Genomic DNA, 24,189 nt, shown 5'->3' on the forward strand with positions numbered 1-24,189 from the left:
TGTATTAGCAGTTACAGCACCTTATAAGAGCAGAATAAATATGGCTATGTGATATGAACAATGTATGAACAACAAGTACAGATATGTGCAATATAGTAGCAATAACATTATAAGAGTAGTAAGAATAACACATATATAGACCCTTTCAACAATAAAAACAAAAACAATGCTTGAACGTTCTATTTGGGCCCCAATCTACTTCCTCTGCATTAAGATAACATATGGAATGTTAAAAAGGAAGTCTTGTGGGGCCAATTATGATGCTGATAATGGAACTCTCTTGAAAGGGTCCATATGCAGTGTATTTTGGCAACTTGTCTCAGCTTCCTACCAAGCCGCCGCGCGAGCCAGGCCGGGGGGATTTTGTTTGTTTGTTCAAACAAACTTAAATATTCAAATTCCAACAAAAATAGGATCTTCTATCCTTCTAAAGACAACCTAAATATATTCCAAAGATGTATGCGTGTATCAATGTAAATGTAAACGAAAAGATTTAATGTTGTATTGTAAGTTGTTACTGTAGTTCGTGGTCAAAAAACTATATCGCTCCCAACTGTGGCTAGCGCTTCTTCTGTAATGCGTTCACCTGCCCGGCCTCACTTCCTGTCTCCATATATAGGAGTTCCTGGTGGTGTCATAAAGCAAAGTAAAAGTGCCAACAGGGGGAGGTAAATTTCAATAAAATAAACTTAAGATTAAATTGGCCCTAACACAGTGTATTAACAGAATATATCATGAGAAAAACAGAATGAATATGGATATTCAGTATGAACCATATAGACAAATATGTACAGTATGTACAGCTATGTGCAGTGTGGTAACAGTACCATTGTATTGCAGAAACAGTAACATTATACGAGTTTTAAGAATAAGTGTACGTGCAGGATGAATAGTATGAAGAGTAGTAGTAGATTAGTTGGTTGGTTGTCACCGGGATGCAGAGCTAGAGTTCAGTAGGGTGACAGCCGCAGGAAAGAAGCTTCCTCTGAAGCTACGGAGACGCCTGTAACGCCTCGGATGAACAGGCTGTGGTTGGGGTGAAATATCACACACACACATACACACACACACACACACACACACACACACACACACACACACACACACACACACACACACACACACACACACACACACACACGCACACTTCAAATATCAAACATTCAGTTCAAACAGCACACAAAGACACACCCCAAGCACAATCACACGCACCATTGTTGATGAACACGCCTCGGCAAGAAAGACAGCTTGATGAAGACACTTGTCACCAACGCTGTTTGGATACAGGGCGTGTGTATGTGTGAATGAATGAGTGAGTGAGTGTGTGTACGCTTGTGTGTGTATGTGTGTGTGTGTGTGACACCAACACTTTGAATACAGGGTGTGTGTATATGAATGAATGAGTGAGTGATTGCGTGTGCACGCTTGTGTGTGTGTGTTTGTGTGTGACACCAACACTTTGGATACAGGGTGTGTGTATATGAATGAATGAGTGATTGATTGTGTGTGCACGCTTGTGTGTGTGTGTGACACCAACACTTTGGATACAGGGTGTGTGTATATGAATGAATGAGTGAGTGATTGCGTGTGCACGCTTGTGTGTGTGTGTGTGTGTGTGTGTGTGTGTGTGTGTGTGTGTGTGTGTGTGTGACACCAACACTTTGGATACAGGGTGTGTGTACATGAATGAATGAGTGATTGAAGGTGTGTAAGGGTTTTGAGAAGTATGCAAAAAAAACTTTTTTCTCTCTTCAAGTGACAAAACATTTCTCTGCATCTGTTGTTGTGATATTGAGCAATCAACACTGCTTATAGTCTTTCCTGTCTGAAACCTCCTTATCCTAACCCTAAACACCTGCAGCTCAGTGACTTGTAGGTAACAAACTCCACCTTGTTCACTTCGCTTTAGGTGAACCCAGTGCCACAGAAAGAGTGAAAGAGAGAAAGAGAGTTGCGACACTCTAAGTCATCGCCACACGATCAAAAGTTCCAAAACACCTGTGCTGAACAGCTGCATCGCTGGACGGGGGGCGGGGGGTTGTATTTCTGGATGCTGGACAGCGTAATCTAGTTAACTCAAGTGATTGGCCATTTTCAGTTCCAAAACTTCCATAATCCGGACTCTGGCATGGAAAAGTGTCGCCATCTCTTTCCACGGTCTCTTATGGGGGTGCCCCTCACTCTGTTGGTGAACCTTTCCAGTATGTGTGCTCTAGTGCCTAGTGTACATACTCATCTTCAGCCCTCTCCTCTGCAGGTGCCTAGTGTGTACACACTCATCTTCAGCCCTCTCCTCTGCAGGTGCCTAGTGTGTGTACTGTCCTGTGACTCCACCTGTGTGCAGGTGCCTAGTGTGTGTACTGTCCTGTGACTCCACCTGTCTCCACCTGCCTAGTGTGTGTACTGTCCTGTGACTCCACCTGTCTCCACCTGCCTAGTGTGTGTACTGTCCTGTGACTCCACCTGTGTGCAGGTGCCTAGTGTGTGTACTGTCCTGTGACTCCACCTGTGTGCAGGTGCCTAATGTGTGTGTACTCATGTTCAGCCCTCTCGTTTGCAGGTGCACTACTACATGGGTGTGGAGGCGGTGCAGGAGTCCCTGCTGGTGGATGAGGGGGCGGTGAACAGCGCCCTCGTGTGTCTGTCCCGGGCACTGCAATGCCCGCCAGGCGAGAGCCTCCCGGAGTTGCACCTGCTAAGGGGGCGGTGCCTGCTTCTGAAGGGGGAGGAGTCCAACGCGGTCGACTGCTTCCTGCGGTCACTGGAGCTGCAGCGCCCCGGAGCGGCCGACCCCGCCGCCCTGCGCTTCCTGCTGGGGGCGCTGCTGCTCTGCTGCTGCCAGGGCCCCGACGCTGACAGCGCCATCTGCAGGCTGGAGGAGTGCGTGCACCACGCGGAGAAGACCTACTCGCAGGCCGTGGTGCGGCAGGAGCTGCGGGGGCTCTGCCGCTCGCACGCGGCCGAGGTGACGGAGCTGTCCAAGACGCTGGTCACAAGGGGCCGAACTAAACTGGTGCGCCACCTACTGGACAGTCTGCAGCCGCGCGGGAAGACGCAGTTGGCACGCTCCTTCTCTGTGTGAAGGGGAGAGGAATACACACAGGAGGTGGAGGAATGTGTATGACGTGTGTGTGTGTGTGTGTGTGTGTGTGTGTGTGTGTGTGTGTGCTGTGTGTATGGAGATCACCGTTGGTCCCCTGACCCTGTGTGGGAGTGAGAGGAACATAACAGGAGGGCTTTGTGTATGTGTGTGTGTAAAGAAAGTCACTGTCTATGTGAGACAATGTGTGTGTATGTACGAGACGAGTATTCGGTGACCGAAGTGAACAGTTCATGGAATCTGACCCTCCGCAACACAGGAAGATGATGGGACACATTCACCGTCTCTCTCTGGAGGGATTAATGTGACTCCTCTTCAGGACATTCACCTTTCTACCATTTACCTTTCAAACCAAACCTCACGTTTTGAACATAGCTCACCGTTAGGAGTGTTTGAGAGAGGGAATATCTTCTCAATCTGCCTGGGGACACCTGGAGCTGGAACTGACTCCAGATGAACAGGCTTGTCTGTGTCCAGCTCTTAAAGGTATTGAGACTGTAATGAGCTCTTGAATGTGTTTTAATGTGCAGCAGAAAGCAGTCTCGTACTTCAGCTCTTAAAGGTATTGAGACTGTAATGAGCTCTTGAGTGTGTTTTAATGTGCAGCAGAAAGCAGTCTCGTACTTCAGCTCTTGAAGGTATTAAGACTGTAATGAGCTCTTGAGTGTGCTTTCTGCTGCACATTAAAACAGTCTCGTACTTCAGCTCTTAAAGGTATTGATACTGTAATGAGCTCTTGAGTGTGTTTTAATGTGCAGCAGAAAGCAGTCTCGTACTTCAGCTCTTAAAGGTATTGAGACTGTAATGAGCTCTTGAGTGTATTCTAATGTGCAGCAGAAAGCAGTCTCGTACTTCAGCTTTTAAAGGTATTGAGACTGTAATGAGCTCTTGAGTGTGTTTTAATGTGCAGCAGAAAGCAGTCTCATACTTCAGGTCTTGCCTGGAATGCGGCCACAGGGCCTGATAGTCAGGTTCAGTCAGGTGAGCCGATCAACTAGGCCTGACTGACTCAACACCATCCACCATAATAGCTGCATTCAACTCAACACCGTCCACCAGAATAGCTGTGTTCAACTCAACACCACTCATCTATCAGATGGCTGCGTTTGCTCTGAGCAGAGGAACTGATGTGGACATCAACTGTATTTAAATGGGGTGCCTGCTGCATTGCTTTTCCAGTGTCTTACATCTTCTTGAAGAAACTGTCATGTTGTGTGTGTGTGTGTGTGTGTGTGTGTGTGTGCGCATGAAAATGCAAATAAACCAGTCAAGCGTGGTCATGAGTACTCAGCCATTCCCTGAAAGACCGGCGGGTTTGTCTAAACAAGTAGTCCACCCCTCCCAGAAATGTGATTGAGTGATTGACCGCTCAGGTAGTGAAGCGACAGGCTTTAATATTGGGTGCTTCAGTTTTACAAATTCATATTTAATACACACTGTCTCTTTAAGCAGCAAGCCCCAAGAGCACCAGGTTTACAGAGCTTTCTGGAATAGACAAGGTGCCTCTCAGAGCTTATTGCTCTTCAAAGATAGAGCCTACCTGGCAAGCTATTCATAAAATAAATACACAGCAACATAAACGATCAATCATTTACCAATATAAAATGACCACTCATATGCAGAGTAATGTAGTTCTTCCGAGACATACGGTAGCCAAGCAACGGGAAGCAGTGAGCGAGTCAGAGTACTCTGACCACAGGTGTGGTTTACCACAGCCGTGAACGCAGCTCAGCCAATCAGAAGCAAAGGAACAGGATCCATCGCATGAGCACATTTATTTAATGTTGACACAGTGATAATGATTAACATTTATATTACGTATCAGCCCAGGACACAGACGACAGGCGCTCGCTCGAGAGCCAGACCCCATCTTGAGTCCTCTGACATCAGCAGCATGTTTGACCCACTCACTCAGCCGACGCTGCCACTGCCAATTCTGATGCTTTAGCTGTCAGTCAGTCAGTCAGTCAGCCAGCCAGTCAGCCAGCCAGTCAGCCAGCCAGTCAGTCAGCCAGTCAGCCAGTCAGTCAGTCAGCCAGTCAGTAAATCACTCAGTCAGTAAATCACTCAGTCAGTAAATCAGTCAGTCTGTAAATCAGTCAGTCTGTAAATCAGTCAGTCTGTAAATCAGTCAGTCTGTAAATCAGTCAGTCTGTAAATTAGTCAGTCAGTCAGTAAATCAGTCAGTCAGTCAGTCAGTCAGTCAGTCAGTCAGTCAGTCAGTCAGTCAGTCAGTCAGTCAGTCAGTCTCTCCTTCTTTTCTGCATTGAACACACTGTAAGTGGGCGGGCCATGCACAGCGCGGTCTCTCATTGGTACTACTGGAAGGCCCCACTGTCTATCAAATGTCCCTCTGAGGTTACGTCATCACTTCAGCCAATAGACTTTCTTCCCAGACAGGAACTGCTTGCTGAATGGTGACCCGGTCACCATGACGATGAAGCAGGGCGTACCGTCCTTGACTGTATACCTTGAAAAGACAAAGGACAGCAGAGAGGGAGGGGATAGCAGAGGACAGGGAAGGGAGGTGATTGACAGCGTCAAAGCTGTGCTCAAAATCTCTTAAAAACACAACTGCAGGATGCAGGATCAGGAGCATTTGTCCACACTATGAGCAGGTGCACTTAGAGGACTAGATGACTGTTTGTAGTCTGGTGTTGTATAGTTGATGACTAGATGACTGTTTGTAGTCTGGTGTTGTATAGATGGACTAGATGACTGTTTGTAGTCTGGTGTTGTATAGTTGATGGACTAGATGACTGTTTGTAGTCTGGTGTTGTATAGTTGATGGACGGATGTAAAAAATTTACCTGCTGTGCTGTAGGACTTTGAGGAGCGGCGTCGTCATGGCCACCTGATGGAACTGCTCACTTTCAGCCTCCTCAAAGAACAGCTGAAGGGGAGAGACAACAGTAGGTTAAAAAACACACACACACACAACGACACACTCTAAACCGAGATAACAGAGGAGGCCGCAGGTTAGAGCAGTCACACTCACACACTAAGGACTAAGAGGACTTAAGAGCAGGCTGCACGATATGCTACATTACCTGAGCTGGTGTGATAAACACCTGAGCCATATTGTTTGTGTACAAGCGTTCTATTGACGACCAATTGAGTTTGAAGACATCAAACTAAACTGATCAAATTGTGCTGTCTATTGTTCATTTCATCTCCATGGTTACTGCCTATTGTTCATTTCATCTCCATGGTTGCTTTTCATGAGTGGGATAGTGCCGCGATATCAAGTAATCAAAAATCAAGAAATCTCTCTACCCGATGTATCTGTTGTTTACCAAGGCACATCTCCCACACACACACACACACACACACACGCACAAAACAAGAAAAGTACACTCCTGGGAAAGTACATGCTATTTTGGGCAGTCCTGTTTCCATATTGCATTCTTTCCAGCAGACATAATCTTGCTTCCTTATAGTAGATGAATTCATAAATAAACCAGCAGGTAAAATGTGACGCATTCGTTCAACTACAGAATGCCTTTGCTGTTAACTCTGACTGCTCATTACTCATGCGAACGCCACAGGCATCTTCCTTGTGATTGGCCTACTGCACACTCAGTGGGCGGGACACTGACCTGAAGGTTTTGGAAGAGGTACTTCCTGTCTGTGTCCCAAGCAGGAAGTTCTTCTCCAAACATGACCACCAGGTGATCCAGGAAACTGAGAGGAGACAATCCAGTTAAAAACACACATCAAAACAACCCTACTGTTACCTCATCTCATCACTGAACTTGTCAGGGTGCCAGGTACCCTGGAACTGTGTTTGTGTGAATGTTGCTCACTTCGACGTCTCACAGAAGGCCGAGATGAAGTCTGTCTGGCGATGTTCCGGGTACAGGAACAGCACTGGCCAGTGGAGGGCGCCGTTCTCGTCCAGGAAGACGCGCTCCCCCGTTGCCTCCTTGGACACCAGCCTGTCCAGGACAAGCTCCGCCACGCCAGCAGCCACTCGGCCTTCGTCACCCTCCTCCTCATCCTCGCTGCCCGAGGCTCGTCTGGCGGGCTTCTGGACTCTCAACAGTTTCACTCCGCGCTCCTAACACACACCAAGACAAAGGGGAGGAAATATGTGTGTGTGTGTGTGTGTGTGTGTGTGTGTGTGTGTGTGTGTATACTTGACTTTCCCCTTGGGGATCAATAAAGAAAAATATCTATCTATCTATCTATCTATGTATCTATCTATATCTAATGATTCCATAAACACATAAAATCAATATCTGCATATCTGAGATAAGTTTGGACTCTGCATTCATTAGCAGCAGCGTCTGTTGACCCCACAAGTGTCCCTCTACAGGATGTGACCCTCTACAGGAAGTGACCTCACCTTAATGGCGGCCAGCAGAGCTTCCGTCTGCTCACGCTGCTTCTTTTCTTTCAGCATGGCTTTCCTGGCGTCTCTCTCTGCTTCCCTCTGGACACACACATCAACAAAAACACATAAATACAAACACATACTGCTTCCTGTGTTAATTTTTTTAGCATTGCTGCCTCACTCTGAACAAACCAAAGCCTTCTGGGAAACAGATACACAAACAAATAATCATCAGACAAAAAGTACCAATTTACCAGCTCCTAGAGTTCTCCCTCTACAGACTCCAGGCTCCTGTGTTTAATCTGTCTGGACCGCAGCCTGGTGGCGTTTTACCCCCCTCCCTCCTCTCTCCATTAGACCCTAGGCTCTTGTACTCTCTCTCTCTCTATAGACCCTAGAATCTTGTACTCTCTCTCTCTCTAGACAGCAGTCTGGGGTGCTCAAGGTCCGTACCTTCTGTTTGTCGGCGGTTCTGCGCAGTTCCTGTAGTTTCTTATCTGTAGGGTCAACACTCAGACCCTCGTCGCACCACTGCAGAGCGTCGCCATAGTTACGCAGCTGCATGCAACACTGGGCACCTGGGCATACACAGAAACATATCTTCCATTTGTTCTTATTTTGGGTGGTTAAGTGTGTTTGTTGCATTTAGAGGTAAGTTCTCTTATTTCTACTCATAAAAGAAAATTAAGAGTAAACTTAAAAGGTACACTATGCAGGTTTAGGTATTTTTGGCGAGTTTAGAGCTCCCTCTAGAGTCACAATGTATTTATATGTTACTCTGCTATTGTAAATAGCAAAGTTCTCGCGACTTATCCCCCCTGTACACAATGCAAATGCTTTTGTTGTGGAGGTGAAGGATTAACAACAGGCAAAAACTATCTCCAAAGAGCTACTAAAAATCTACTGACAAGGTAATGTTTCAGATTCTCACGAGTTTTGGCGGGGCGCCACTCTTGGAAGTTGCATGGCTGGTTTTCTCAGTAGGGACTCGCTACGTCTATGCTGTATAGCTATGCTAGGTGAACGATTCGCCTATTACAAGTTTGTTTACCATCAAATTGGCTTCAAAATGCGTAGTGCATAGTACTTGCATAGTGTACCTTTAAGAGAAATTTAAGAGAATAGTGCTTGGATGAGGCCCATTGATGCCCATCTGCATGACGTAAATTGATTTCATTATATACATTGTATCAGCTATGTTACAAACCTCTCAGCAGAGCCTTGAGGTGGTTTGGCTTGAGTTTCTTGGCTGAAACAGCGTCATTCAAAGCAGAACGCATGTTGCCTGGGAACGGAGGAGAGCATGATGAAACTCTGACTAGCTGTGGATGGGTGGATGGTTGCAAAACTATTGCAATTGATGAATATGAAATAGGAAATAAAGGTATATGGATGTGTGAGCACCTTAAAACTCACTACTCATCAAACACACAGACACACAGTAAACACACATCTACGGTATGTCTAGCACTCCTACACCCTTCATGCAAATGGCTGAGGAGTAGCTAGTGGTGGGGCCGTACCCAGATGGAAGTGTGCTGCAGCTCTGTTGGTGTACAGGACGACGTGGAGCTCGGAGTCAGTGCAGTTTATCTTCAGTCCCTCGGAGTAGGACACAATGGCCCTCTTATAGTTCTTCTCCTTGAAGTACTCGTTGCCCTCAGCCTTGAGCCTCTGGGCCTTTTCTGTAGGGGCAGGAAGAGGTCTGTTCAAAGCTTACAGTGTGGAAGCTTAATCACCTCATCTACACATGCAAGTCATTATAGGGACCACAATGGAAATAAGTCTTTGGGCTTTAAGTATAAGTACATATACTCTTTTTGATACCGTGAGGGAAATTTGGTCTCTGCATTTATCCCAATCCGTGAATTAGTGAAACACACTCAGCACACAGTGAACACACAGTGAGGTGAAGCACACACTAATCCCGGCGCAGTGAGCTGCCTGCAACAACAGCGGCACTCGGGGAGCAGTGAGGGGTTAGGTGCCTTGCTCAAGGGCACTTCAGCCACACCTACTGGTCGGGGTTTGAACCGGCAACAAGTCCGAAGCGCTAACCAGTAGGCCACGGCTTCCCCAATCATGTTTCATCCCTGACTATTTATGTATTTTAATGTATGACACAGAGTACGGTTTCATATTTTACGTCTAAGTGGTCAAAATAAATCAATCAATCAATCAAGTGCACTAACTGACAGTGGCCCACCCACCTGCGCCTTATTCCTGAGCCAACAATGGGCGTCGCCATGACACTTCAGTATTCCAAAATCTGGTTTTCTATTTCCAGCCGAAACTGTGTTTTATTGTTTTTAGATGGTTATATGATAGTAGTCTGACTAAAAGACAGTGTCTGACCCATCCTAAGCCATGTAAAAGTAAACCTATAAACTATCTCTATTGAGTGCAGAATTGTCAACATTTCGAAAGCAATAAGTTGAAAAATATTCAAGTTGGCCTATTGAGACTGCAACTTATATGTAAATGTAGTGAACGGATGATGAAAACGGGAATGGAAGTGTCAGGAACAAGGTGGATACTAATGAAAAGTGAGTGTAGCCTACTGTTTCCAGTGACACGCTCCGACGGTTAGCACTTTAGTGACTACTGTACGACCTACCCTCAGGGGTCCGATCATCGTCATGAATAATGGACTGAATGCATGCCAGATCTGGGTGTGAGGCGGGGTCAATATCCGCCGGAGCTTTCTTCATGAACATGGGAATCTTGTCAAACTCCTAAACAGAGAAACAGACATGGGGGGGTTAGGGGGATAGAGGAGAGAGACAATCAGACAGTTTGTTGTCAATTAATTGGCACACTGCTTCAACCCGATCGGTATTGTATATGTCGTCTCATAAACTTAAATAAAATAAAATAAAATAAAATAACATTTACTTCTCAGAACAACCTCTTTTGGCCTGGGTGAACCCAGCCGAACCTGTTACTTTGGATTTATTCTGCAGGTTCGTTTGGCTTCACTCAGGCTAATAACACCCAGCACGAATTTATTGCTATATGCCATAACGAGTTGAGAAAGCGTTGCATGTGAACGGCAAGGAATGCTCCAAAAACTACACGTTTTTGTAAGGTTTGCGGTAACGTTACATGTTTACCACAAAATAAACCATTCACTTTACATGGCATATGATCACTGATCCACCTAGACTTAACAGAGAGTTGCAACTGATTTATACTCTAACGTTACCTCTTCCCAAGTGCTTTCGTTAAACCCATTTTTATATTTTTGGGTTTTAAATTTATCCATGAACGCGTCCATTCCATCATCGCTGTCTTCGCCTCCTTGTTGACCTAAAGAAGCCATGGCAGTGTCCCGTCTTTAACCACTCCTTCAGACCTAACAGGCGTTGTCCTTTGAACAACAATAAATTACAAAAAATATAGTTGTATATCTACAACTATAAAAACAAGTTTTTGCGAATTGATCCAAGCCAAGCCAAGCCAAACCAAACCAACAGAGTTGTTACATTCACGTGCAGTGTTTGGTGCATTTGAGAAATGCGTCCGGGTGGAACACCATACTGGACACATAGTTCTGCCTTCTTCTATTTTCATTGCAGAGCCGTATAGAGATACCGCCACCTATAGTATAAATGAGCTCACTTCAGTTTATATTCTGTAAAATGTTTAAAAACTAGAAGATTACATTAGGATTCTTCAATTCCAGGAGAGGAGAGTGATAGAGTGACACAAATTTTAATTAATAAAAAAATTTGTTTAACCTCAACATATCTCTTAAAGCTCAACATATCTCTCAAAGTTGTCATTCATTTACTTAATAATAAACAACATTTTTTTAGTGTGAGAAAAAAGAGGCAGATTATGAATGACATGCTTTATTTTTACAGTGTAGACAACAATACACATATAAAATACATCAAGAAAACCTTACTTATTGTTTTAAATATTCAGTGATCATTTCCTCTTTTTTTATCCACCATCACAAAAGGCATCTTGCTGCCAGTGACTAGCTGTCAGGTGGTCTTACTGCCAGGTCCATAAACTCTACCTGCCACCATCTCTCGCAATGGTCCTCTAGTCATCCAATCTTTTCCTAATGGAGGAATTCATCCAGTCTGTCCACTCATCCATGCCAGCAGCTGCTGTGTTCCCTCTTTATTGCGTCCCCTACCTGACATGGGGTCCGTTTCCCAAAACCATAGTTGCTAACTAAATGGTTAGCAACTTTGTTGGATGCAATGCAATTTCCCATTGCCAACCAGTTGCAACTATGATTTTGAGAAACACACCCCAGTGCTGTAATCAGCACCCACTGCCAGCATGAACCCCAGCATGATCCCCATCCTGTCCACTGCAGTGTTAACGGTGATCATGTGCCCCCTGCTGGGCGATGTTGGGCTCACACGGTCTCCACTCTGCTCAGGAGGTTTGTGAGGGCGTCTCTGCTGAGGAAGAGTGTTTCCCCGTTCTGCTGGCAGACCACCTCAAACCGCGGCTGCGGCTCGGCCGCGCCCTGCCCCACCACCACCACGTAGGGGTACCCCAGCTGCGAGGCGTCTTTCAGCCGCTTCCCGATGGTCATCTGCGTCCTGTCGTCCAGCACCACCTCCCCCCTCAGGCCAGGCAGGCCGCTCAGCCCGAGAGCGAGCTCCTCTGCCAGGCTGATCAGCGTGGCCGCCTTGCTGCCCTTCTTAGGGGGCAGAACGCACACCTGGTAGGGTGCCAACAGCCCTGGCCAGCGGATGCCGTCGTCACTAGAGAGCACCTCAACGGCAGCGGCGAGAATGCGGGTGACACCAAGGCCGAAACAGCCCATCTCGGCCAGCGTGGGCTTGTTCTGGGGGCTGTTGAAGGTGGCGTTGAACACCTGGGAGTACTTGGTGCCCAGGTAAAAGGTGTGCCCCACTTCAATGCCTTTGGACTCCACCAGCGTGCCAGACTGGCACTGCGGGCAGTCCGTCTGGCCCGGTTCCACCAGCTCAACGTTGGCGGAGAAGGAGCAGTCGCCGCACGTCAACAGCCGGTCCTCGCCGATGTCAGCGGGCAGCTGGAACTCGTGCGAGAGGGTGCCCCCGATGTTGCCCGTGTCCGCCCGCACCTGCACCCACCTGACACCCAGCCTGTCAAAGAGGCGCCCGTAGGCCTGGCACACGGACTGGTAGGTGTGGTGCGCCGCTTCCTCGCTCTCGTCAAACGAGTACATGTCCTTCATGTAGAACTCGCGTCCCCGTAGCAACCCAAACTTTGGCTTCTGCTCGTCCCGAAACTTCCTTGTCACCTGAGAGAGCAAAAACCATGTTAATACTGAATGAGTCAAAAAAACAAGTTTATAAACAACATTCTATACACACTGTTATCATCATTTTCAGGCATATTTCATTGACCTATATATATATGATGCGTATGAATGTTTTGGTTTCCAGGTTTAACTGTGTGTGTGTGTGTGTGTGTGTGTGTGTGTGTGTGTGTGAGTTTACCTGATACAGAAGCAGGGGTAGCTGTCGGTAGGAAAGATTGGCCTGAGACGCTAGCAGTTCCGTCACCGCCTCTTCATGAGTAGGACCGAGGCAGTAGTCTATCCCGTGCCGGTCGCGCAGGCGGAACATCTCCTTCCCCATGAGCTCCCAGCGGCCACTCCGACGCCATAGGTCGGCTCCGCACAGCGCTGGCATGTCCAACTTCTGCCCGCCAATGGCGTGCATCTCCTGGTCTATGAGTCGCACCAGCTTCTCCATGGAGCGAACTGTGGCTGGCAAGTAGTAGAAACAGCCGGGGTTGGAAGGGTGGAGCAGGCCCGTCTGGAGCATCAACCTCTGGCTTCGGCATGTCAGGTCTCCACTGTCCTGGCCCTCCCGTAGGTTGGACGGCTGGAACAGACGCGATACCAGCGGCACTGAGGAGGGTGGTGGTGCGGGGGGCTGTGGGGCTTTCTGGGGATGTGCGCACCCGGAGAGCTGCCTGCATGAGATAGCAGGTGCGCAGACTATCGGCAGCAGTTTGTGTCTACAGATCCGTAGGATGGTATCCATGATTGGAGCCTGAATGTTCAGGAGAAAAACACATTATCACGTAATGGCAAAACTTTGCAAAAGTGGCAGAATAACTCAAGGTCAGAAGTAACCAGCAGAATGTAGCTTCAAGTCAAGTAGGAAGAGCAGCGATGACTGTGACCTACCCACTTTCTGCTGTTCACAGTCACAGCCGACGGTACGTTTCGCTCTCTTAAAACTCAGTTTGAGTGGTAGACAAGCTAACTTACAAAATAATAAACGTAACGTTACGTTAGCTAGCCGCACACAGAATGGGACTTTAAAGGTACACAACTCCCTGTTAGCAAAGACCATACACTCACAGTATATCACACGAATATCACGAGTTATGGGTAACAGAAGCACTCATGTACAATCACAAAATAATATATAAAACCTTTAAGTTACAGACATCTGTGCTCACGTAAATGTCAAACTCGTGTAAACAGTGTCAGCAAGCATTGACAATTCCAACATGGCCGCCATTTGTCCTGTTGTCAAAATAAAAGTCGAGCAAAATAAAAGTCTCAGTAAAATTGGAGAGGGAGTTACAGTGTTTCTCGATCGCTGAGTCATCGACCCGAAGTTTAATTAGGTTACTCCAACCTGAGACGGACCTCAGCCTCGCGCTGGTGATTATGTGGATTTTACAGAAAATATGGGCCAATTTCCCGGTATTTCTTCGGGCAAAGTTGTCCTTGTAATTTGCTACATCTAGTTGTCATTCGGTTGTCTCCTGTTTCCTATAGGTGATCATCAGCGGGGAACAATTGAGACACACAATGGATTGTGTTATTACTTGAACATTCCATTTGTAGGCTACTGTTCGCCAAAATGTGTCACATTTTGTTCATGATGTATTCCTTTTAACCAACGCTAATTTAAATTAAATGAATGAATTTGAACTAGCCTACAAACACTTTGCAATTGCTATGTTTTTATTTATTCAACTTTCCAACTAACTATACATCATTAAAGATGGGTGTCTCAACTGTCTATAGGGTACAGTTGAGACACAGTCAAGACAAAAAATGCACCATGTTTATGAATTGTGGAAAATATAAACTACTTATTATTGACCTGTATTATTGATTGATAATATTTTACTCTACAAGCTAAGGAAATGGCATGTGGAATGTTGTGTGGAAAATCACTTATTTTCAGTATTAATTTTTTGTTTGATTTGGTGTGGGAAAAAAGTGTCTCAACTGTACTTAGTCTATATATATATAGGGAAATATAGAATGAAAATGTAGAACTATGGGACGTTTGTGTCGTTTTAGAACATTTATATTTAGAAATTGATTTTTTTCTGCCAGCGTTGTTGACACAGTAGGCTAAACTAGAACTGTAATCCAAATTTCCAAGAAAACAAAGAAGTATTAAGAGAGTTTTTGATACTTGGCTACTCTCGTTTTCTTGTTTTGTGGGAACATAAATAAATGAGCAATAAACTGTATGATATACACAATTAAAAAAAAAACAACGTTAAACGTGTCGATCAAAGTGCACTAACTTTATACCAGTAGCCTACTCCTGGTATAGCCTACTACTGATGCTCGTCCTCCTCGCCATTGTTCCTCTGGGCCAGCTGACGCCTGGCAGACAATGAAAAGATTGCCCTGCCCTGCTGCTCACTGTGCTGCTTGTGTGTGTGTGTGTGCGCGTGTGTGAGTGTGAGTGCACGTGCGTGTGCACATTCTTGACTCTTGGCCACCCTCCTTGTTTGCAGTACGTGTGATGGTTGGTGTGTGTGTGTGTGTGTGTATCGTGTGTGTGTGTGTTCTGTTTTGCCTGCAGTTCTGCAGGCTGTAAACAATGGCCATGCAGGCGCATGACCCCCATGCCCACTTAGCTTTTGTCCTCCTCCACACACACACACACACACACACACACACAGGTCATGAGCAAGTGGATAGCGTCTCCAACCCATGCGCCAACCAAGGCACCTGCCGACCCACCTCCGACTTCAACTATCAGTGTCACTGCCTGCCAGGTGAGGGCTGTCGGCGAGAGAGAGTGAGTGAGTGAGTGAGTGAGAGAGAGAGACAGTGTGAGAGAGAAAGAGTGAGTGAGTGAGTGAGAGAGAGAGATAGCGAGAGGATACAGGTGTGAAGCTGCTCCTCCTGCTGCCCTCATCCACCTCTCTGCCCGTCTGTCTGCTGTTTCTAATTGAAATGCTCGAGTTGCAGCAGTTGGCATTGTTCTGTCTGTGCACTGCCTGCTCTGCGGGCAGAACACACAGGCATGCCCCCACAGGCATGCATATACACACACACCCTCAAGCACAGCTAATGAGTCCTGGGAGCCTTTTCAGTGTTTGTGTGTGTGTGTATATGTGTGTGTAGACTGTCTAGGTTTGTGAGTTTACCTTTTCTTAATGTCTTTATTTTAATGACCTGTTACATGGGTTTGTTTGGCAGGATTCACGGACCAAACTGTGAGATTAACATTGACGACTGCCCTTCCTATGACTGCCAGAATGGAGGAACCTGTATGGATGGAGTCAACACCTACAACTGCCAGTGTCCACCCGATTGGACAGGTATATGAATATATCTCGGCATACTTTCTCTTTATTTACATCTGTCTGTCCGTGCTAAAACTTTATTAACTCCTTAATATTTCTACCTCTTCTCTCCCTCCTCCTCCTCTTCCTTTCCCTCTTCATCTTCCTCCTCCTCTTCCTCTTTCTCATCTTCCCCTTCCTCCTCTTCTTCCTCTCCCTCCTCATCTTCCTCATCCTCTTCCTCCTCTTCCTCTCTTTCCTCCTCTTCCTCTTCCTCCTCCTTTTCCTCCTCATCTTCCTCTTCCTCATCTTCCTCTCCCCTCCCTCCTCCTCTCCCTCTCCCTCTCCCTCTCCCTCCTCCTCCTCCTGCAGGTCTGTACTGCACAGACGATGTGGACGAGTGCCACCTGCAGCCCAACACCTGCCAGCACGGTGGCACATGCTACAACACGCTGGGCAGCTACAACTGTGTGTGCGTCAACGGCTGGAGTTTTGATCATATCATACGGGATTATGAGGTTTACATGAATATGGAGATACCTGGTTATTCATTCATATGCCTGTGTACACAGTACAGTCTATAGTAGTATCTAGGTCAGGGGTCTCCAGCTACCAGTAGCTCCCCACCTGTTTCTAAGTAGCTCTCCAAAAGGTTTGAGGAAGATGTTTATACATTTGATAACCCAGTCACTTAATATTCCAATGAAATCAAATTCACAAAGAGAAAAAGGATACAATCTTGGCCATGTCCATTTTGTCAAAGTAGCTCTCGGAGGAAAAAGGTTGGAGACCCCTGATCTAGGTTATTGCATTATAGTCAGCAACTGTTAGAATTCAGGATAATGTGTCATGTGCATGCAACAGTATCCTGGTTTCACTGCACCGCTGGGTAGGGAGGTGAATCCTGTCACGCTTTCTGTCCATGCTAACAGGGTCAACACACACATCTGGTACATCACGTTAGAACCCAACACAAACTTAGCTATGACCCTATGAATTCATTTGTTGACCTCCATTTGCTGACATAAGTGAACAATGAAATGCTCCAAATTAGTAAAATATATAGATGTTTTTTTTCCCGCTTATTCACGTTGAAAGCTTGAATTTCCCCTTGGGGATCAATAAAGTATATATCTATCTAAAGCTGTTAGGACACGATGTTACAAGCGTTGCTAAGGGACTAGCATTTTGCTATTCAGTAAATGGTGAGTTGCACATTCAGGAGGGGTAACATACTGTAAGTAGTGCACTTGCAAGAAAACAAGTGGAAAAGCCACAATGTTGTCCTTGCGTTAGCCTTGGGTCCTTTATAGCAGTTAAACTCTGTCTGTCTCATACTGTTATGAACAACTGTGTTATTAAGTGTGCAGCTATGATTGACATGGCCGTATGTGCTCGCTCCATAGCCAATTTCTGACATGTTAAAATGACTCCTCGTCTGTGGGACCAGCCGCTGATACAGGTACTGACGCTGCTTGTCGCCGTGGTTTCCCTCAGGCTTGCTGTGTCACTTAACCGATGCCTGCATGAGCAGCCCCTGCCGCGATGGCTCTCAGTGTTTCAACAACCCCATCAATGGCATGTACAACTGCATGTGCCAGTCAGGGTACAGGGGCAGCACCTGCTACGAGGACATCGATGAGTGCAGCATCGGTGAGGATGCACTCTCACACACACACACACACACACACACACACACACACACAAAGCACTTTTATCTGAGAGTGCCCACACACTCTGATAAAGGGCAGGGGTTTTTGTCTGTCAACTTGCTGTGTATATTCCTCTCCGTATAGTTACACTTTAAATAAACTGTGTTAATACATGATCTGAATCTTCCTTGTGACTTAGCAGCTAGGGTGCAACAGACCACATTGGTGGTTGTATGTATTGTATGTGTATATGAGTCTGATCTCTCGTACACTGTGTGACTGAAGTGTTCCCTCCCTCCCTTCAGGTATGAGCCCTTGTGAGCACAATGGGCTGTGTATCAACACAGAGGGCTCGTTCACCTGTAACTGCACCCAGGGATACACAGGGCCACGCTGTGAGCAGGAAGTCAACGAGTGCCTGTCCAACCCTTGCAAGAACGATGCCACCTGAACACAACTGAAAACTCCATGTACAAAGTACAGATTTGGTTCAGGTTTTGCACATTGGCTGTTTTAGGTTTGAGGCAATAGAAATCCTTACTATACAAGTCCAGCTAAAATAAAGTTGTCTGTCTGCCCGAATGTTTGCTTTTTTTCATTGAAAGATACACAACTGGTTAAATCTAACGTTTACTGGCAGAATCCAGTTTTACAGCAGAATACCATTCAGTGGAAAATGGAAGACTGCCTGTTTTCAGCACAAAGAAGTCTCTGTTAGCATGTAAACCTCGTTATGACCACTTATAGCCATCAGAGGGAGCACTTTACCAACATAACCTTTTGTATTATGCATATAGACAGTAAAATGTATAAATATATGCATTATGTCCTGTGCTAAACTGCCTTCCACTTTTGGTTTGTTGAAGTTAGCGCCGAATGTACTGCCTTGGCTATGCTTTGTGTGTGATGCACCACCGGAATGGCTCTCTATCTCTTAACACTTTAGGTTTTGCCAAATTAACAAAGTTTTTGCAGTAACTTTGCAGCAGCTTTAACACTTCATCTGCAGTGTCCCGCCAGCAGGACGGTTACCCCCCCCCCCAGCACCCCCCAACATTCTAAATAATTTGTATACATCACATTGTTATGTACTGTAGCATAGTCATATTTTACATCATTTGAAAGCTTGGACTCTTGGGAATCATTACATGACAACCTTTTTCATGTAAAATATGTGTAGTGCTTTACATTGTCAGATTAATCTAACTATGTCTCACTTAAATTCAATCAAAAATGTCTCCTCCGCCTTCCCTACCTTCTAGCTGCAGTGTATATCCTTAGCAATATGCTAGATATAGCATACAGGGTCTTGAAATATTCACAGGAATCCATAGAAATTGAATACTCATGTTATTTTATTGAATAGTAATTGTGCAGATGTATAATCCATCTTATACACACCAATTTCATTGAAATAGAAATGGCAAAGATTTATATTTTTGTGTAATTATTCCATATTTAGTGTAGTCATTCCATATCAGAACCCCTGAAGGATAATTCAAATGCAAGCATGAAACTTCAAATAGTTACTTTTCATTTGAGACCAAGATTATGCTTCTACACAAACTAAGGGGTTCATAGAGAGTAAGCCTTTGATTGTCAGTATGCATTTTGGATAACCAAACAGATAGATAGATAGATAGATAGATAGATAGATAGATAGATACTTTATTGATCCCTAGGGGGAATTCAAGGTCACAGTAGCATACAGACATACACACACACATCCACTAACAGCAGAAAAAGTAATTAAAAGTATATAAATAAAAAAAACACAACTAAGCAATAAGGACTGTAGAAGATAAAGAATATACTAAATATACTAAAATACAAATTATACTAAATAAAACTTAATCTAAATCAATTCTAAAAAACAGTATCCACATAGTGGGTGATTAATCAATCAGTTGTGCTTGCAATGACTGAAGCAGGGACTGAGCCTGTAGTCCTCTGTGCATAAGGTAAGGTAAGGTGCTCTTTCTGAATGAGTGTCATGGTAATGGTGCAAATGAGTAAGTCAAACAGTGCAACAGTGCAAGAATAAAGTATAAAGTCTATATATCTGTGTATAAATAACTATATTAAGAAAGGTATGGTCACAGTTCGGCTGTGGCATGGAGGGAGGGGTTGTGCATATGTGCTAATAAAGCACGCAAACAGTGAGGCAGAAGACAATGGTAAAGTGGCTAGTGGACAGACAGTTCAAGACATGAAGGTGGTGAAGAGGCAGACAGACTATGCGGAGAAGTCTATTTCTCCTCTTCCCTTAAGTGATGCATTGAACAGTTCAATGGCTCTGGGGATGAATGACTTCCTCAGTCTGTCTGTTGTGCAAGGCAGTGAGCGAAGTCTCCAGCTGATCAGGCTCTTCTGCTTAACAATAGTGCTGTGGAGTGGATGACACTCATTGTCCAAGATGTTGATCAGTTTGTTCAGGGTCCTTTTGTCAGATATTGAAATGATGCACTCCAGTTCAGCTCCCACTACAGAGCCAGCTTTCCTTACCAGCCTGTCAAGTCGCCCCACATCCTTCTTCTTTGTGCTTCCTCCCCAGCATACCACTGCATAGAAGAGGGCGCTGGCCACAACAGACTGATAGAACATCCTGAGGAGCTTGCTGCACACATTGAAGGAGCGCAGCCTCCTCAGGAAGTACAGCCTGCTCTGCCCTTTCTCGTAGAGTGCGTCAGTGTTGGCTGACCAGTCCAGTTTATTGTCCAAGTGGAGACCTAGGTACTTGTAGGTGCTTACTACCTCGACATTGACCCCATCAATGGAGACTGGTAGCAGAGTGGGCTTAGACCTGCCAAAATCCACCACCATCTCCTTGGTCTTTGAAGTGTTGAGTTGGAGATGATTGTCCTATGGGGAGCCCTATGGGGATTTTACAAAATGCATGAACTCACCTTGGCAAATAATGGTCTACAGCAGGGGTTCCCAAAGTGGGGGTCGCGGGATGGCGAGGGGTGGGTCGTGAAATGATTTCCATAAATCAAATAAATTTGGAAAAAATAAAATTCAGAAAAATTATGACTGGATAAGATCACCATTCACTGTAACCACCGCAAGTCATCTGTCAGCCGGCATGGAGGACGCACTGGTTGAGCTGTCATGTGACTGCACTTTAAAGACAGATTTTAATTCCAAGACGCTTGCTGAGTTCTGGATTTCAATCGAGAGGGAATATCCACAGCTATCCAAGGCCGCGATGGACGTACTGACGCCGTTTGGCTCCACATGCCTGTGCGAAAAGACTTTCTCTGCACTGACATATTAAAAACAAATACAGATCGCGTCTAAATGTGGAGGATGATCTCCGTGTGGTCGTCTCCACAATTAAACCAAGAATGGACTTGCTGTGTTCCATCCAGCTCATTAGATGAGATTAACGCTGAAACATTTGCCAAAATGTAAATTTGTGTAGCAACAATATATGTTTACAACAGTTTGTGGATATTACCCGGACTGAGATATTCTTCTGTTAAAGCAACACCAAAGAGTTTTTTGTACATTAAAATATTGTTTCCAAAATCATCAACTCGTAACAGGGTGAACGGCACTGCATTCTCTTCGCGACCCTCTATCGGCTATAACCGCACACTATGTAAGTTTGCCAGATCGGGTAGCGGATCTGTCAGATAGCAAGCAGAGGTTGGCCCAACGTTGGTAATGGTTGGCAGCGTCAAGAGTTGGAATTCCAACGTTGGGCCAACATTGAACCAATGTCAGCTGCCCAACCAATAATATCAAATTGCAATTGGTTGGGCAGCTGACGTTGAGTCAGTGTTGGCCCAACGTTGGAATTACACCTGTGTTTTTAACAGACCCTTACAAAAATGAAATATTTTCACCATTTTCTGCATGAGCGTATAGCTATCGGTAAACTTAAACTGCTTACGGGCCCTGGTCAATCCTGTTTTTTTTTTTTCTCATTTTGTTTCATTTATGGTGCGCCGTCACCTTTTTTACCCATTTTGTGCTTTGTTGTTCAATAGTATAAAATGTAGTTTTTCATACAGAATGTGCTTGGACATTGCTTGGAATCTGGATTTATTCTGGCGTAACAACTTGCATATTAGTAACATTCTAAATCAATTGTACGCACCATATTGCTATGTCGCATAGTAATATACACCATTTGAAACCTTGGACTCTTGGGAATCCATACATGACAACCTTTTTCCATGTACAATCTGAATAGTGCTGTACATTGTCAGATAAATTTTACTATGACATATATATATTTAGAAAAATGCCTTTGGTGCTTCCCTAACTTCTAGCTTCCATGTATATCCTTAGCAATAAGTAGATGCAGCATATTGGGTCTTGAAATATTCAGAAATCCATAGAAATTAAATATTCATGTTGTTTTATCCAATAGTAGTTGTGCAGATGTATAGGCAATCTTACACACCCATACAAAAATAGACTTCTGTGTAATTATTCCACTCATTCTATACCAGAACCTCTGACATACGATCCAAATAGTCTACAAGAAACCTCAGTGTTACCTTTCACTAGAGACCAGGATTATGCTTCTACAGCAAGAGGTTGCCACACAGTAAGGCTTTTATTGTAAGTATGCATTTTGGGTAGCAAATAATGGTCTAAAAGTACTCATTTCCATTCTGTATTGATCTACTTTTGCACACAGCTTCACAAGACCTGTTGCTAGGGCTCAGTTGTGTTTAAGTCCCATCAAGTGACCTAGAGGGCTGAAATGTGGTCACTTCAGAGATGCTTGTAATCCAGCAAGAAAAAAAACAATATTCTAGCCTCTTTCTAAAGAGATCTAGCATTTGATGGTAGGCCAAAAGAGCTGGGACACAGTGCACACTGCAATGTCGGGGGGGAAAAGCCCAGGAAGTGATGTTAGACAGTGACAACCGATCAAGATGAGCAAGTCATTAAGTTGATTTCCGCTTACATTGTGCATCATTTTAAACATGAGTATTAAAAGCATACTGGTGGCCATAGACATTAGGGGGGTTCGACTTGAAGTAGCCACCTGCAGCCGTGGGGCAGGGGCAGCCGTGGCCCACTGGTTAGCACTCTGGAATTGTAACTGGAGGGTTGCCGGTTCGAGCCCCGACCAGTGGGCCGCGGCTGAAGTGCCCTTGAGCAAGGCACCTAACCCTTCACTGCTCCCCGAGCGCTGCCGTTGTAGCAGGCAGCTCACTGCACCGGGATAAGTGTGTGCTTCACTTCACTGTGTGCTGTTTGTGCTTCACTAATTCACCGATTGGGTTAAATGCAGAGACCAAATTTCCCTCATGGGATCAAAAAAAGTATATATACACACACACTATACTATACGACGGAGCAGTATAAGGGGAGGAGGAAAAGGTATACCCCAATTAATAGTCCCGACTACGCCACCCCAGGGGAACCACTGTAATTACCCCCCAGGGAAATACCAAGGTAACCTCACAGAGAATACCCACACAGATTCAAATGCACTACGCAACAGACGTGAATTCCAATAAAATGAAAGTTTATTTATGGTAAAGGGGAGGTGGAACTGCAGATCTCTTATGCTGGGGAAATCTAAAAGACTCGCAATGATTAAAGACAATACAAAAATATATATTCATTAAATATTGTTGTATGACAAGTTCTTAAAATCGGATCTTATAGATTATACATTGGAGTCTAGGCATTTGAGGGACCAAACGTCCACAGAACTCCGTAAATGCAGCTAGGAGGGAGCTTACCCAAGGGAGGCACACTACTGATGTGTTCCAAGATTCACACCAAACACACGTGCACACACACTCGGAGTGAAGTGAGTTTCTCTATAACGCAGGCTGCAGTAAGCAGTACACTGAACCGCACAGCTCACCGCACTGCAACACACAGCACGGCACAATAAAGCACAGCAAACATGCAGTGATGGGGTCCCACCACCAGGTGCCTAGCCTCCCCTTAGGAGCGCCCCGACCTGCCAAACAAACAAAACAAACAAACCAAGACAAAACAATTAAGGCACCAGAGGATAGCAATAAATCAATCAAAAAGGACACAACCACAATACACTGAAGACAGCAACACTAACAAAGCTTAAATCATGCAAAGCGACAGCATACGCAATCACATGCAAACAAAACTGAGAAAGATAGGCCTACTAATCATGCGACAGCGCAAGGGAAACACTGGCAACATGCAGTAGATGTTATAATTAGGCAGCTTCATGCAGTAGATGTTATAAGTAGGTAGAGTCACCAACGAAACCAAAAGAAAACCCAAAATAAAGACAGTCTACGAAAGCAGACGCAGACAATACGCGACTGGACAAAGACGGAACAAACAAACAAAATAAAACACTAAAGTCACAAGTTACAAGCAAGACAACGAGACAAACACTAGACAGCAATCGATCATCAGACAAAACAGCAGCGCCTGTGTCAACCAGGCTACACGCACCTGCAAGATGCAGATCAGAGTTAAAATATACTATACATTTTTACAGATAGCTTCGTAATAAAATGCTGCGCTACATACCCGCTCCAGATACGGTGAGGTCACAGATCCGCACTATAAACACATAGTTAAAATCATTACGGGTAGGCTAAACTTGCAGCGAC

General features: G+C 45.1%; 4 protein-coding genes across 8 annotated transcripts in view; 2 read left to right on the forward strand and 2 right to left on the reverse strand.

The window, feature by feature from the left end:
* ttc22 (tetratricopeptide repeat domain 22) overlaps positions 1–4,359 on the forward strand; it is a 9,123-nt gene extending 4,764 nt beyond the window's left edge. Inside the window, exon 7 of the mRNA XM_048252949.1 lies at positions 2,561–4,359. Coding sequence (XP_048108906.1) covers positions 2,561–3,082 — 522 coding nt within the window. The 3' untranslated portion in view covers positions 3,083–4,359. The remainder of the gene's footprint in view (positions 1–2,560) is intronic.
* Positions 4,360–4,474: 115 nt separating this feature from the next.
* ttc4 (tetratricopeptide repeat domain 4) lies at positions 4,475–10,951 on the reverse strand. The gene is made up of 10 exons (XM_048253230.1): positions 10,642–10,951; positions 10,054–10,171; positions 8,960–9,121; positions 8,644–8,721; positions 7,890–8,014; positions 7,449–7,535; positions 6,907–7,160; positions 6,700–6,784; positions 5,911–5,993; positions 4,475–5,570 (listed from the first exon to the last, which is right to left on the reverse strand). The coding sequence occupies exons 1-10, from the start codon at positions 10,756–10,758 to the stop codon at positions 5,468–5,470; spliced, it is 1,212 nt and encodes a 403-aa protein (XP_048109187.1). The 5' UTR covers positions 10,759–10,951; the 3' UTR covers positions 4,475–5,467.
* On the forward strand, positions 5,914–18,183 carry LOC125301000 (neurogenic locus notch homolog protein 1-like). 3 transcript variants are annotated; one of them, XM_048253233.1, is made up of 6 exons: positions 13,451–13,622; positions 15,345–15,440; positions 15,868–15,989; positions 16,326–16,425; positions 17,451–17,606; positions 17,911–18,183. In XM_048253233.1, the coding sequence occupies exons 3-6, from the start codon at positions 15,915–15,917 to the stop codon at positions 18,054–18,056; spliced, it is 477 nt and encodes a 158-aa protein (XP_048109190.1). In that variant the 5' UTR covers positions 13,451–13,622; positions 15,345–15,440; positions 15,868–15,914; the 3' UTR covers positions 18,057–18,183. The 3 variants fall into 3 exon arrangements, with proteins under 3 accessions (XP_048109188.1, XP_048109190.1, XP_048109189.1); XM_048253231.1 differs by lacking the exons at positions 13,451–13,622; positions 15,345–15,440 and adding an exon at positions 5,914–6,012; XM_048253232.1 differs by lacking the exon at positions 15,345–15,440.
* Positions 11,275–24,189, reverse strand: pars2 (prolyl-tRNA synthetase 2, mitochondrial). Of its 3 annotated transcripts, none has more exons than XM_048253228.1 (3): positions 24,107–24,189; positions 12,893–13,453; positions 11,275–12,693 (listed from the first exon to the last, which is right to left on the reverse strand). In XM_048253228.1, the coding sequence occupies exons 2-3, from the start codon at positions 13,442–13,444 to the stop codon at positions 11,815–11,817; spliced, it is 1,431 nt and encodes a 476-aa protein (XP_048109185.1). In that variant the 5' UTR covers positions 13,445–13,453; positions 24,107–24,189; the 3' UTR covers positions 11,275–11,814. The 3 variants fall into 3 exon arrangements, with proteins under 3 accessions (XP_048109185.1, XP_048109184.1, XP_048109186.1); XM_048253227.1 differs by lacking the exon at positions 24,107–24,189 and adding an exon at positions 13,591–14,020; XM_048253229.1 differs by lacking the exon at positions 24,107–24,189 and having other exon boundaries at positions 12,893–13,457.

Source organism: Alosa alosa, chromosome 9 (assembly GCF_017589495.1).
Source record: "Alosa alosa isolate M-15738 ecotype Scorff River chromosome 9, AALO_Geno_1.1, whole genome shotgun sequence".
Taxonomy (NCBI): domain Eukaryota; kingdom Metazoa; phylum Chordata; class Actinopteri; order Clupeiformes; family Clupeidae; genus Alosa; species Alosa alosa.